The sequence below is a fragment of the Myotis brandtii genome, unplaced genomic scaffold, assembly GCF_000412655.1.
Source record: "Myotis brandtii unplaced genomic scaffold, ASM41265v1 scaffold199, whole genome shotgun sequence".
NCBI classification, from domain to species: domain Eukaryota; kingdom Metazoa; phylum Chordata; class Mammalia; order Chiroptera; family Vespertilionidae; genus Myotis; species Myotis brandtii.
The window spans coordinates 1,042,385-1,057,586 of record NW_005357414.1 but is presented as its reverse complement, the minus strand read 5'-3'; the positions used below and the strand labels follow the sequence as shown (position 1 = coordinate 1,057,586).

General features: G+C 38.5%; 1 protein-coding gene across 4 annotated transcripts in view; it reads right to left on the bottom strand.

Annotated features, from left to right (window-relative positions):
- Positions 1-15,202, bottom strand: part of CHRDL1 (chordin-like 1) — a 167,928-nt gene that overhangs the window by 23,370 nt on the left and 129,356 nt on the right. For all 4 annotated transcript variants that reach the window (XM_005865202.2, XM_014538817.1, XM_005865200.2 and 1 more), the window contains exon 7: positions 4,403-4,470. In XM_005865202.2, coding sequence (XP_005865264.2) covers positions 4,403-4,470 — 68 coding nt within the window. The remainder of the gene's footprint in view (positions 1-4,402; positions 4,471-15,202) is intronic.

Here is a 15,202-nt window from a genome sequence, read left to right as displayed (position 1 = left end):
TGAGGACACATATGTAATACCTTAATCAATAAAGAAATTTAAAAAAAACTAGTTTGGTAGAAATGACCATATAGGTATGCTTTTTTAAAAATCACTTTTAATTTAAAAAAATTCAACTACTGTTTACTTTCAATATTAGTTTGTATTGGTTTCAGGTTTGCTATGTTTTGTTGTATTCTGCTCAATATTTGATTTACTGACTTGAAGGACTGATATATTAGGCTTTTGACATGGCTCTTGCACAGTTATTTTCTTTTTTTCTAATCCTCACCTGAGGGTATGTTTAGAGAGAGGAAGGGAGAGAGAGAGAAACATCAATGTGAGAGTGAAAAATCCATTGGTTGCCTCCTGTAAATGTTACAACTGGGGATCGAACCCGCACAAGGTATGTGACCTTTTGGTGTACGGGATGATGCTCCAACCAACTGAGCCACCTGGCCAGGACCACAGTTCTTTTCTGGTGTTGGAAAATTCCCATCAATGTAGCAGTTCCCCAGGAATTTCTACCTTATTTGTTCTAAGATCTAAGATGTAGTTAGGGGCGATTTTTGTTTTGTTAATAGCAACTTTATTTTTACTGGTCCAAAATAATTGTAATAATGATATGATACATTTCCCCCTAAATTTACAATAATGAAGGTTATACATAAATTATATAGATCACAAATTTTCTATAAGGTTTTACTGGTGAAGACACAAAAGTTCTAAGAGTTCAGAAAGGGGAAATGCCTTTATAGTTATGATCCTATACTAGATTTTTGCAAGATGTTACTATTGGGGGAAACTGGGTAAAGGGCACATAATCTCTCTGTATTATCTCTTACAATTGCAGGTGAATCTAGAGTTATGTCAAAATAACACGTTTACTTTTAAAATGCCTTCAAAAAGTATTATAATCCACACATTATATTTCTCCTCACTAGTAACTAGGACTATTCCTGTTTGAGAGACACTTAGGCCAGTTTCCTTCCTAAACTGTTGTTCTGACAATGTGAATGAGACATGGATTTTTACATGTCATATTGTTTCTATCCCAAACTCTTTCACTTTTCTAATGGTAAATCTATGAGTAATATATTGGGGGAAAATTGGAGTTTGCCTGTTGTCCAAAACAAAATTATGCTTGCTTTCATGTTTTGGCTTTCCACCCTGCACCTACCTCCACCCCCCACCACACACACATTTCCCCCATAGTACTAGGACCAGTTAAAATGAAATTATGATCCAGAAATAAAACACAAACTGTTTCAGGTTTTTACAAAGGAGTCTTAATTAAAACACTGGTTCTCTTTCCTGTGCACTTTGTAAAACTTGGTAAACTGATGTTTTTTACCCAACTCGACAAAATAATCAGCTGTGTTTCTGTTGAACTGAGGTTTTGAGGGTCCCTCTAAATGGGACAGTCTACTAAAAATCTAACAAATTAGAACTGTTGTTAAGGCTTCCTTTCCCCCCCTCTCATGTAGAAAGTGAAATTGCAAAGGTTATTCAGAAGGGATTCTCCCACCTTCCATTTTTTGACTAGTAAAGAACAAACAACTTTGAAGAATTTCTCTCTGATTTGGGACAAATTTCTGTGCATTAATATTAATAAAAAGTTACCCTCTGGCCCTTTATGGGTGGCTCAATTGGTTGGAGTGTCCCAAACACCAAAAGGTTGCAGGTTCAATTTCCAGTCGGGGCACATTCCTAGGTTGTGGGTTCCATCTCCATTGGGGCATGTACAGGAGGCAACCAAATGTTTTTCTCTCACATCGATGTTTCTCTGTGTCTCTCCCTCCTCCTTCCTCTCTCTCTAAATCAATAAACATATCCTCAGGTGAAGATTTTAAAAAAAGTTTCCCTCTGCCCCAACACACTCTCATTTCACTCCATCTTTCACTCCCATTGATTTCACAGGTATTGGGTGACTACTATGTGCTACATACATAATTTTCCATTACTACAGATGCTATTTATTATTCAAATTACATCACAAATATCTATACCTTTTAGAACAAAGGAAAATATCTATATATATTAAACCCTAAGCGACCGGTTGACCTTCTGACCAGTCACTATGATGTGCACTGACCTCCAGGGGGCAAACACTCAACGCAGGAGTTGCCCCCTGGTGGTCAGTGTGCTCCCACAGCTGTAATACTGCTCAGCTGACCAACAGGCTCCAGATGCCAGGTGCCAGATGCCGGGCTCATGGCTGGTGAGCGCGCAACTGTGGCGGCGCCATAGCAGCAGGAGCCTCTCCTACCTCTGCAGCAACATTACCAAGCTGTGGCAGAGGCAGGCACTACAGGGCTGGGATGAGCAGGAGTGGCACAGCGCTCGACCTGGGCTCGGGCTCCTCCCTGGCTGCCTGCCACTTCACGCACTACTACATCCCTCGGGGGATGTCGGACTGCCAGTTTCAGCCTGACCCCTGCAGCCTGCAGGCCGAAACTGGCAGTCCAAAATCCCCCGAGGGGTCCCAGATTGCGAGAGGGCATAGGCCAGGCTGAGGGACCCCACTGGTGTACAAATCCATGCACCGGGACTCTAGTTTATTTATAATAAAATGGAAGTATCTGGATATTTTGGTCTACCAGGCCCAAATGTTTGTTTCTAGAGTTAAGTCTTGAACTCCTTTGAAAGTGAATAACTATTTCAAGGCGCTGCATACTGTACCTGACCTCTTTTGCTACAGAAAGTACTGGATTGAGTCTAGGCCTATCACCAGTAGCCTAGGAAGAACAACAAGGCTGAAAGACAAAGGATTGAGTTGAGGACAGCATAAGACGTCAAGAAGAAAGGCTAATTAATGGCCTTATTAGTAATGGCTCTGAGCTAAGGCACCCAGATTAAGGCACACAGCTCAAGGTGATGGAAAATAAATTTGGTTTAGAATGGCATCTGGTTGACAGCCACTAATTTAGCCACTCTCAACTTCCTACAACAACCAAAACTTGGGGCTGAGAAAAAGAAAATTCACAACACAGAAAATGGAAGCTGAGGGTGTTGGCAAGCTGGGGGCATGTAAGTCAGAAAGGGCACATGTGACAACTGGGAAGCATGGCCTAAGCTGTACTGTTATGTTTGTATTGGTCATTTTATTATGTCTCCTACTAACATCTCACACCTTCACTATCGGTCTGCCCTATCATTCCCTAGACTCTTGCCTTGTATCCAATGCATGTTGAGAACTAATTCCTAAGGTTTTAGAAAATCCTTTAAATGTTACTTATTAAAAAGCTAATTCATACTCATTGCAAAACATCAAATAATACAAAAGATATAAAGTGAAAAGTCAAAGTTGACCTATCCTCCTGCCCAATTCCAACCCCTCTGAGATTACCACTCTAACCTATTGGTATGTGACCTTCCAAATATTTTCATATTCTTTTACATACATGAACACACATAATTTTTATATAAACATATGATAGGGTAAATTGTATCCTGCACCTAGTTTTGTTTACATAATATATTTTTGACATTCTTCCACTTTACTACATTTCTATGTACTACATTATTATTAACACCTGCATAGGATCCCATAGATAAGTTGTTTGACCATGCTTTCATTAATAGACACTTAGGTTGTCTCTGTTTTGCTCTTATGAAAATAATGCTGCATTGAATACCCCTGTACACTTTTGTTTGTACCAGGGTGTGATAAACACCCATGTATGTGCAATGAATGCCTTTGCACATTTTGTACACATTTATAAGACCTTCAAAATAAATTATTTGAACTGGAACAAATTCTTTTATGATTTAAAAAATTTTGAAGTGTTGCTATACTTAAATATATATATATATATTTTTACCTAACAGTACAAAGCAACAAGAGATGCTATTACTATATGTAGAGAGATGCCTACTCATAAAGCTTATTCTGAGATTAATACCAAGAATGGAAATGAGAAGATGTTTCAGAATGAGAAGGGAAAATCTAGCCTGTTACCTTTTCTTTCTTCCATGGGTATGAGTGAGAACTTAAGGCTTAGGGGAGGGTTTGTTTGGACATTTCCAAAGTACCTCTGCCAATAGGATGGGCTGGCCTATTTTACAATCCACAGAATGTCCTCACTGTTGAGGATAGGAGCAGTGACCTGCCCTCCTTACAGAAGACAAATATTTGGCAAGTCATCCTGAAAGGGAACCAAGTTCTATTCTAGATGAAGGCTTTCCAATGTCTGGGGCTACGATTTCTTTGCATTCATGTCCTGGCCCTGGTTACCAATTACACAGGGTACTTAAATGGTTTTAGGTTGGTGATGATGCCATTTAAATTTTTTAGGCAAGGGAAGAAAAATGGTTTTAGACATAGGCCCTTTTATGGAGTTGCTGGGAGAGTAGCCATGGGGAGAGGAAAGTTTGACCTGATGCTGTGAAGTGTTGAATTATTTGAGCTATTCACACTTACTGCTTCTCTGTTGGCAGGTTGCCGGAAGATATCACCATCAGAATGTTCCCACGACAATTCTCCTTCCCCTGTTTATTAAAAAGAAATAAAAAAGAATCATGCATACATAGAAGGGAAAAATATCACCCTTGTGACCCAGTAACATTTTTGGTTCTACAATCCCAAAATTCTCTAGACTTTTTAGCTATTCTTCAAAAAGCAACATTAAAAAATTTCTGGGTGTGCCTCATTTGTCAAAATAACTTTGAAGAAAGTTACCACTTTGCGAAACGGACCATGAAGCATTATTACTCAGAATTTTCAAGGTAAAAGGGAAAATAATCCCTTTCCATTTTAATATAATCATCATTGTCACTTTTGCTTACCTTATTCCAGTGACAGTTAAGTATTTTGCAGGTCACATTTAACTTGTGTTTAAACTACCCTTAATAAATGAGAGCTTTGAATATTTGGTCTGTCATGATTTGTTAAATTCACCATTGTATCTCTGAGAAGTTATGATCTGATCTGAAAGTTAAGGTAAGGTTGAAATGTTTACATAACCAATATCCAAGATATCCTTTTCTACTTTTTTGTTTCTGCCTGATACACCTTTCTCTACGTCTCTATATCAACTCTTTGTACAGCTAACCCCATCACTGCTGTCTTCCAGAGTAACTGCCTCTAGGAATAAGATTTTACTTTCAGCCTGGAAAGCAACAAACATACAACAGATATAGATATTCCTCAGCTGATTAAAGATCAAAAACTAGAAGACAATTCCCAAGAATATTACCTGTGTTACCTATGACCAAGCAAGCAGATGGAAGAAGCTTGGTCTTAGAGATGTTTGCACCACTCAGTGAGTACTATTTGTGTGTGTGTGTGTGTGTGTGTGTGTGTGTGTGTGTGTGTGTGAGTGTGTGTGTGTGTGTGTGTAGATTAATACATACATATTTATCTATCTATATATCTGTCTGAGGACAAACCCAATGACAAATCAACCATATATTTCATGGGATAACAAAAAATACAAAGGAATATAAGCATTAAGAATTTTCTATTTCAATTCATCTCTTAAACTTTCAAGTCCTAAGCCTAAATAGTAATATGTGTCTGGTTTAAGCATATGGTAGCACTCTTGAGGTAAAATTATATATTATTGGCTTTTAGGGCTTGAAAAAGACCTTACAATTAATTTGATAGCAATAGTATAATCAGTCAGTGACATAACAAATTATGACTTTAACTCTTCATGATTCAGAGATCATCTTATGTAAAAACAATTATGAATTTTGAACATTTAACTGATGGCTATTCTAATCTTCTTGAAACACCCACTTTGACTATATAATTGTAACATTTCCAGATCAAAACCCTCAGTGGGTTCCCATTCAAGATGCTCTATAATTAGCCAGGACCTCATCTTTATTGAGCACTCACCTCCCACCCAACTATCTCAACTACCCTTTGACCTCCTTGCTTTTTGTTGAACATGTACCTCCCATTCTTACTTCTATGCTTTTGCTCATGTTATTCTTCTTCTGAAATTTTCTTCCCACCTCACAAACCCTATTGCTCCCCTATGCCTATGGAAACCATTAAGTTTTTCTTCCTCTACAAAGTCTTCTTCAAGCAGTCTTACATATTTCCAATTGCCTAAAGTGCTTAGCATCTTATAGCCTGAGAGATGTATAGGAGTTCAAGCATAACGTTGTCCAACTGCTCCATTTAACAGATGAAGAAACCAATGCTCAGAGAGGAGGAGTATCAGCCATTCACAGTCACATAATGAGTTCATGATAGTTAACATTAAAACCCCAAATTTTCCGGCTCTCAAATAAGTCTGTTCCTTACATATGGGCAGGGCTTATTAATTGTGTTATTTATGGCTATATCACCACCATCTATAGCAATGCCTGACACATAGTGTTCACTCAATAAATACCTGTCAAATAATGGAATTGGAAGGCCTTCTCTGTACACCTAAAATTTCAAACCCTTCTGATATTTCTTATTCCCTATCTTTGCTTTTTGTTCTTAGCACTTAAATTATCTTATATTTTATGTATTTTATTTATTGTCTGCTTTCTCCCACTAAGATTATCCTATGAGCTTAGGCTTCAAATGAGAACAAGGATTTTTATTTATCATGTTCACTGATGTAACCCCAGTACCTAGAACAGTGCTGAGCACATAGTTAGTACTCATTCAATATTTCTTGAAGGAATAATACTAAAATATCCTATATAAAAAAGAGGGAATATGCAAATTAACCCTCATGCCCTCACAAGGTGGCTGCCTATGACTAGGCCAGCAGTGGGTTTAGTGAGGGACGACCAAACAACTGAACAAGCAGGCTGTGTGGGGTGACAAGGCCTGCAGGGGGGTTAGTGAGGGATGACCAAATGACTGAGCAGCAGGCTGAGTGGGGCGACCAGGCCAGCAGGGGGCATGGCTCAGTGTTTGAGTGTTGACCTATGAACCAGGAGGCAAGGGAGGTAAGTTAGGGGTGACCGGGCCAGCAGGGGAGGGCAGTTGAGGGTGACCAGGCCGGCAGGGGGGGCAGTAAGGGGTGACCAGGCCAGTGGGGGGGGCAGTTAGGGGCAACCAGACAGGCAGGCAGGTGAGCAATTAGAAGCCAGTGGTCCAGGATTGTAAGAGGGATGTCCAACTGCCAGTTTAGGCCTGATCCCCGTGGGGTCCCGGATTGGAGAGGGTGCAGGCTGGGCTGAGGGGACCCCCCACCCTGTGCACAAATTTTGTGCACTGGGCCTCTAGTTTTATAATATTTTCTGCTGTAAAATGTTTCCTGCACCTGGCTTACCACCCTGAAAAGACTGTAAATCCCTTGAAACCAGAGACCATGTCTTAGACCCCACTCTGTACTGCCTAGATTACTAGTTCTCCAAGTGTGGTATCTGGACCAGCAGCACCAGCATTACCTGGGTATTTGTTAGAGATGCAAAATTGTGGAACCCAGCCCAGAACTACAAAGTTAGAAACTCTGCGGTATGGGGGGTCAGTGATCTGGGTTTTGACAAGCCCATCTGAGGATTATGATGCATTCAAGAATTTGAGAATAACTGGGCTGGACACTTAACATTTTCCTGGGTACCCATCACGTACTATTTATGTACTGAATTGAACTACAGTTACAAATACAGAATTAAGTGCTTCACCAATAGTATACTCACTTCTTTCTTGTTATTCCATATCTGAGTAAAGATGGTAGACAAAGTCTACATGCAAACTATGTGGAAACCTCGACTGACCCTGTAACAGTGATGATGATTTCACCTTTGTTTATGTCTAAAAAATAATGCCCAAAAGTCAGTTCATATGCATTGAAAGCTTCCTGGGTGGAGAGCCTCATAATAAGGCAGAAGGAGGAGAGAAATCAGGCTGGGCCTTTGCCCTCAATATATTTGAAATCTGTTTGGATGTGACAGGAAATCAATAGAGGAAATAACCTAAAACATACACACAGAGTAACAACTGTATACACAAATGGAATGTATGTGCTTAGGAAATATTGAATGGGTGAAGTGAGCAGTCAGATGCAATCAAAGAAAGCAAAGGAGATATATGTATTACTATGTGTAATACTTTAAACAATAAAATAAAATTTAAAAAAAAGCTTCCCTAAAGAATTTTTAAGTCAGTGATGTGGGCTGAGGTTATCTTAACCTAAAGAAATGACATTTGCAAAGGACCAGAGCTTTGAAATAGCAAGTCAGACACTGGTGATGGCAAGCAAAGTGTGGCTTGAATAGAAACTTGTAATGTGAAAGCAGAGAAATGGGGCTGGTGGAAAGAGAAAAGGGGAGAAAGAGGATGAAAGAAGAAGGAGAGAAGGAGGGAGGAAGGGAGAAGGACAGGTTGTTAAGATAAATATTGGTGGTCAATCATTGCTGCATGAACTTCAAAAAAGAGGCTGCATGCCGACCTGATTGCCCCTAACATTTGATCCTGTCACCAATTTTTATGCAAAGGTTCTTATGGTTAAAAAAGGTATTTGTGGAAGTGTATCCTGGCACTGAGCACTGACTAGTTAAGAAGCTACTGGAATTGGGGAGGCCAACCAAGAGGTTGTTTTAACAATATGTGATAGGTCATGAGAATCTATAAAATAATGGAAAAGAAGGGATAAATCACACTGCTACAGTTTAAAAGAAAATTAAAATACCCAGTGGAAGATTTGCTAATGGAGGAGAAAAGAGTATAAAATAATTCTAGGGTTGCAAATCTGGAGAGCTGGGAAATGGCACTGCCTTTGACAGTGACTGAGCGGGGGGTGATTATGGATATACTTGTTCTGTTGTAGCTGGCAGTGGTGGCTCTAAGGCTTAGTAAGTGGTTCTCAACCTTCCTAATGCCGCGACCCTTTAATACAGTTCCTCATGTTGTGGTGACCCCCCAACCATAAAATTATTTTCGTTGCTATTTCATAACTGTAATTTTGCTACTGTTATTAATCGTAATGTAAATATCTGATATGCTATATGAGAACCGCTGTGAGTCTAAGCTATGTTCTGGGCCAAACAAAAATATGGGTCTAGAGAGAAGACTTGAAACCGTACAAAGTTCACTGGCAAATGTCAAAGCAATATGTAAAAGCCATAGGATATGCTTTCAAGACTAATCTAAATATCCAAAGGAGAACAAATTACAAAAGAAAAATGATAAAAAGCTCTCCTCATCAAATGCCCTTTTAAAAACATAGATTTAATTATTGATATTGACATGAAATATTTACTCAGCATGGCCTTCTGAGAAGTTTGGTTTACTCCATTTAGACCCTACATTCTCAAGGGGCTTTTAAATAGTCTTTTACACATATTTTACTTATTTTTTTATTATTGACAGTATTACAGATGCCTCCCATTTTCTCCCTTTTTGCCCCCCTCTACCCAACACTTGCCCCACCCCAAGCTTTCCCCATACTATTGACTGTGTCCAGGGTTATGCATATATGCATATATCTTCTTTGGTTAATCTCTTCCAGCCCCCTTCCCATCCTCAAATGAGATCTGCTATTCTATTCCATGAATCCATACTTCTGGACCAATTTTGTTCATGAGTTTATTTTGTTCATTAGATTCCAAATATAAGTGAGATCATGTGATATTTGTCTTTCTCTAAATGGCTTATTTCACTTAGCATAATACTGTCCAGGTCCACCATACTTATAATCAGTCAGAATCTCAAAGCAATATAGAAGCATACAGTCTCTGTTAAATGAAGTAACATGGCAAAACAATGAGGCAAGTAGGTATCAGGCATAGGAATCAACTATTAGTACCCTGTAACACAAGTTCAGATGAATGTGTCACAATAACTTAAGTTTTTGCAGACAGGTATGTGTACCTAAATTGGAAAATTTCACTTTGTTAAAAATGACTGGAGCCATTACTTCCGTATATATATATATTTTCAAGTAGGAACTTCTAGTACGTTTGTTGCCTTTGAGCTTTTAAAGTCATCAAAATTTCATTCTTTAAGCTGGAATGTTCTATAAGTAGCTGCTAAAGGTTTCAACACTTTAGTTGTTCTATTTAATATGAACCATAGTTAAAATGAAATTATCTTCTTAGATGTTCCCATTTTGTACAACTATAAGTGGTTCTCTAGATCTGGGCAGGTTCTGTTGGACAGCTGAAAATAAATTTGTCCATTTAGAATCTTCAATGTTTATACCTATTATATATTTAAGAGACAAATATATAAAAGAAAAAACGTAGGCACTGATTGCCTAAAAAACCTGTTCCTTTGCATTATTTTTCCTGATTCACTGGATAAATTATCTAGAGTGAGAGAGATTCTCTTTTTTTCAGCCAAGGTTTAAAAACACACACAATGATTCTAATGTAGACAGATGAATTTTAGTTAATTCCAAGAAGCAACACGATGTAATTTTAAGCAATTTTTAAACCAAAATGAAAAACAACTTTACTGTACTGTATGTCAAACAATATTCATTTAACCTTAAAAGCCACATATGTTGTTTATTTAAACCTCAATTATACTCTGGGTGGTACCCTATGGAGCTGGAATGGCTTGGCTTTCTGGTAATGAGAGAACAAGTATTTGAAAATGGTCAGGAGCTAGACTAAAATTAAGATTATTAATTCCCATTGCTTCCATTAATCTTTGGGTGGCTTGAGCAGGTCACAGAAGTAAACCCTGTCCTCTCAAAAAGACAATGAACATTATGCTAAGTGAAATAAGCCAGTCAATGAAAGAAAAATACCACACGATCTCACTCATTTTTGGATAATTAAGACCATTATAAACTGATGAACAAAAATAGATACAGAGGCAGAGCAACATCGAACAGACTGTCAAACTATAGCGGGAAGGCCGGGAAGGGTTACGGGGGGTAAGAGATCAATCGAAGGACTTGTATGCATGCATATAAGCATAACCAATGGACACAAGACACTGGGGGGTAGGGGAGGCCGAGGGAAGCTCAAGGGGATAAAAAAAGGAGACATATATAATACTCTTTGTAATACTTTAAGCAATAAAACAAAATTTTAAAAAAAGACAATGAGATTATGAGATACTCATGAAGATAATCGTCAGACAGCAAAACTATGCTGGCATGTGGCCTCTTCTGAACCACACACAACATCGTTAACAAGGTGCCACCCATAGATCCCCATGTATTTGGGAGAACTTAGTCTTATGCCTGTTTTTTTGGCAGGCATAATTATTAGGATTGACTCTCTCACTTTCAAAAGTGTCTTGGTTTGGATGATAAATTATATGGTCACACTAATCATAAAGCAAAGAGAAACTAAATGAATCCCAGAGATGGGGAGGTGATCTCTGTGACAAGGTAAAATGATCTCTGTATTTTTAGAGAAACACTTTGAAATCAGCAGAATCAGGGCAAATGGTTAAAGGGATTTTGAGGGAAATTGAGAGAGAGAGAGCACAGAAGAAGAAACTGATCACAAAATCTCTACCAGGTTCTGTGGTGGGCCATGTTATAGTTAGTACTCAGTACCCAAGCTGGAGATTAAAGAGGAAATTAAAAGCTCTCCGGAGGGGGGCTCTGTGAAACATCTAATTCTACAAATTCGGTTGAAAGGAAGACAAGTGTGGTGAAATCCAAGGAAATCTCTAAAAAACACTGGTATAAGGATTCTCCATTGGTAGACATTTGAGCTACAATAATGAGGTATTGCAAGAAGTCCTCCAGTGGACATTTAGTTTTTGTTTGGGTTGTCTTAGTATTTTTAACATAATATCTGCTTGAGAAATACTAAAACACAGACAGGGGAGAAGTTCCTGCCAACAGTAGCAAGCCAAATTTTAAAAAAGTAGTACAAAAGCATGTATCCAAAAAAATTAGAAATATGTACTTAAAAATGCATTGTGAGAGTATATGTGTTTGCAGGAAAAGAGCAGGGGAGAGGGGATAAAGAAACTATTAACTAGATTGTGCTCATGACCCATGCTGCTCTTTCAATGGAGATGTGATTAAATAGATCTAAGTTTATAGTTAGAAATGGGTATTTGCATCCCATGGTAGTCCCAAAGAAAAGAGCTGGAAGTGTACCATATCTGACCCCTCGGAGCAGAGTCATCACAAACCGTTCCTCCCAGTAGCCTCTCGGTTAACAGAATTCCCAAAGTTCTTTTACATCCCCAAGTTGAGAGGCAGTATAGTGTAATGGCTAAGAGAATAGCCCAGAGCCAGACTGCCTGTGTCCAAATTGTGACTCTTTCCCCTTCTTCCCTCTGTCACTTTGGAAAAGTGAATTAACTTCATTGTGCCTCAATTTCCTTATTTCTAAAATGGAGGCAATAATACCAACCCCGTAGGGTTATGAAATTAATTAGTATAAGCAAAAAGATTACAAGAGTGCCTGGCACATGGTGAGTGTCATGTAAGTGTTAGCCATTATTACCTCTCCCTCTTCTTTCAATCCTTTCTCTCAACTTCTTCCTCCTCTTCAAGAGTAGCTTGCATATGGGGAAAACCCAACTTAAAGGACTCCCACAATAGGGCTAGGTATTTAACAAAGGAAAGGGTCTAGATTAAACAAACAAACAAACAAACAAACAAAGCCTAGTCAAAAGAGAAAATGTATGCCTCCATATAGAAAGGGAGTCATTTCATTTCTAAATCATCAGAAGCCAGAGTCCTGAAGATACAAAAAATGTTTGCAGAGATTCCTTCAGTTCATACTTCAAAACTGCCTTAGATTCTCTCATAATTATGCTAGTACTCTTCTTATCTTCATCCTTTTAGAAAAGAAGTTTACATTTTAATTAAAATCCTTTTCTCTCTTGGCTTAAACTGAGCCTTAAGAGGACAGATATCTGTTTCATTGGGAGGCAGTACAATTTACATAGTCATAAAATGGAGTGGTAAAAATCCAAGTACCCAAATAAGGTAGAGTCCTGTGCTATCACATCCATTAACGGGAAAGAACAAGCAGGATAGAGAAGGGAAACTCAATAATCTACTGGTGTTTACTGTCTGGTCAACTTGGGAATGAAATTCAGTCAGTGAAAGGTCCTGCTTGTTTCCATAAACACCACTTTGGCTTCTTGGCCCTGTGCAAAGAAGACTGGAATATTTGGTGAGAGTAGGGGATGTAGGTCTGGTTTTAATAGCCAAAGAAAAAATAGATACAGTCATTCCAGCAACTTGATTGAATTGACTGAATAATTGTATCAACTGCCCACTTTGCCTGCACTATGGACACTTGGAATGGGTAAGTTCTTACAGTTGTAGTGTAGGTAATATTCAAATGTGATTCTTCTGCCTGACATAGGTCCTCTTTCTCATGTTTCTTTTTCCTCTGTTTATACTATCAGTCAACAAATCAGATTAATTTTTATAAATGTTGGGGGGTCTATGCTCATGAAGACTATTATAATGAGAATAATGTGCATATCCAGTGGTGTGTTTCTGCGCAATCATGGCATCCCTTGAAGTAGTTAGAAGGACAAAGCTAAAGGAAGAGTGGCTTTAACCACCCGTGAAGAAATAATTGCTCTGAAATGCTCCACTGATAATTCCTTATTTTTAATGTAGAACCAGACTCAGATACACATAAAAAACCCTCCAACCCCATAATAAGATGGGGCATTATTGACCTTGACAGGATATCCCAGATGGCTAATTAGGAGCCATTGCTATTAATTTGTTAAGCTCAGCATAAAAGTCAATGCTGTCTCATGTACTGTCTGAAGGGATCTCTGTCGAAGAAGAAACATTCTAGACATAAGAGACATGCCAAGAAGGAACATGATGACTTTAGAGGGGTGGGAGTCCTGGGAAAGTTATCAAGCATGTGAAGCTGAATTCTGAATGCAAGGGATGGAAAGAGAACAAAAACAATCTGACTAGGAGAAGTAGGTAAGGATGGAATCTCTCAGATGCTCCCATCTTCATTAACATGAATGATTCACTTTTGAAAAGGGGTTACCATTGGTTGTCAGACTCTTTAGTAGCTATGAAAAGATCACGGTGTTTCAATACATTTTGAAGTTTAGCTGAAAGCATACTATCTCAAAAATTAAGTCAATTTTTAAAGTAATTTTTTTAAGTGTTTTCTTCCTATCATTATGACGAGGCAATAATAGTGTTTCTGCAGAAAATGTGAGCAAGAACAAAAACAACTCTAGATTGATATGTGAGGATCTATATTTGAAGTTGCTGTTATTTTCTCCAGTTTTCTTTGATTTTGAAAATATTTGAAAACCTTGGTAGATTTTTTTATGATGTAAAAAGAGGAAATATCTTATAGACCATTTCCATCAGGGAGAGAGAGGTAGAAACATCAATGATGAGAGAGAATCCTTGATCAGCTGCTTCCTGCACACCCCCTACTGGGAATCTAGCCTGCAACCTGAGCATGTGTCCTTGACCAGAATCAAACCCAGGACCCTTCAATCCACAGGCTGACACTCTATCCACTGATCCAAACCAGCTAGGGCACTTTTCTGCTTTTTAAACGATAAATCATGGATCTTAGGTAAAATGGCAATTGTTGTGAACACTGACAAATTGATTTTAAATAATTGATTCTAGTTTAGGTTACCTTGAAGGAGTTAGCATAATATCTCAATTTCATAAAATAGATTCAATGTGTTCATTAGACATGTGTTGGATAAATTAGCTTGCGTTGAGTAAGTTGTAAGTTCAGTCATTTCTCCTTCTTCCCAAACCAGGACTGTACTTGTAGCACTGTCAAGAGGTTTTATAACTGTGGCTCTTTTTTGATAAATGCATTACAAAAGATATGCTTAATACCATAAGGGGAAACAGAGGAAAACGAAGACACTCCTTTCCTTATAAAGGTTCCCAGTTGAGAAGCCAAGTCCCATAAAACAATGAACAATATGAAAGATATTTTAAAATGCTACTAACCAGACTAACCACCAAAAGTAGACAAAGAAGGAGACCAATGAGGACTAGATTAATCAGGCAAGACTGTTTAGAAGAGGTGTGACTTCACCTATGCCCTTTGAAAGTGGGTAGGATCCTAATTGGAAAAGAGAGGAGAGAAGCTTGTTCAAGCTTGTGGGAGTAAGAGTTAAGACAGGCATATAACAGGAGTGAAGGTGGAAGGAACTTACAATATTATAGTACAAAGAGAATCACCAGCCTAGAGGAAAAGATGTGTGTGTTGTGTCAGAGACCTGAGGATGAGTAGTAGATGAAGGAAGTGTCAGATTGTTTTACAGAGGGCCTTTAGAAACAAGCTGGAGACTTATTTCACTTAGAATAAACCCCTCTAGCCCTAACCGGTTTGGCTCAGTGGGTAGAGCGTCGGCCTGCGGACTGAAGGGTCC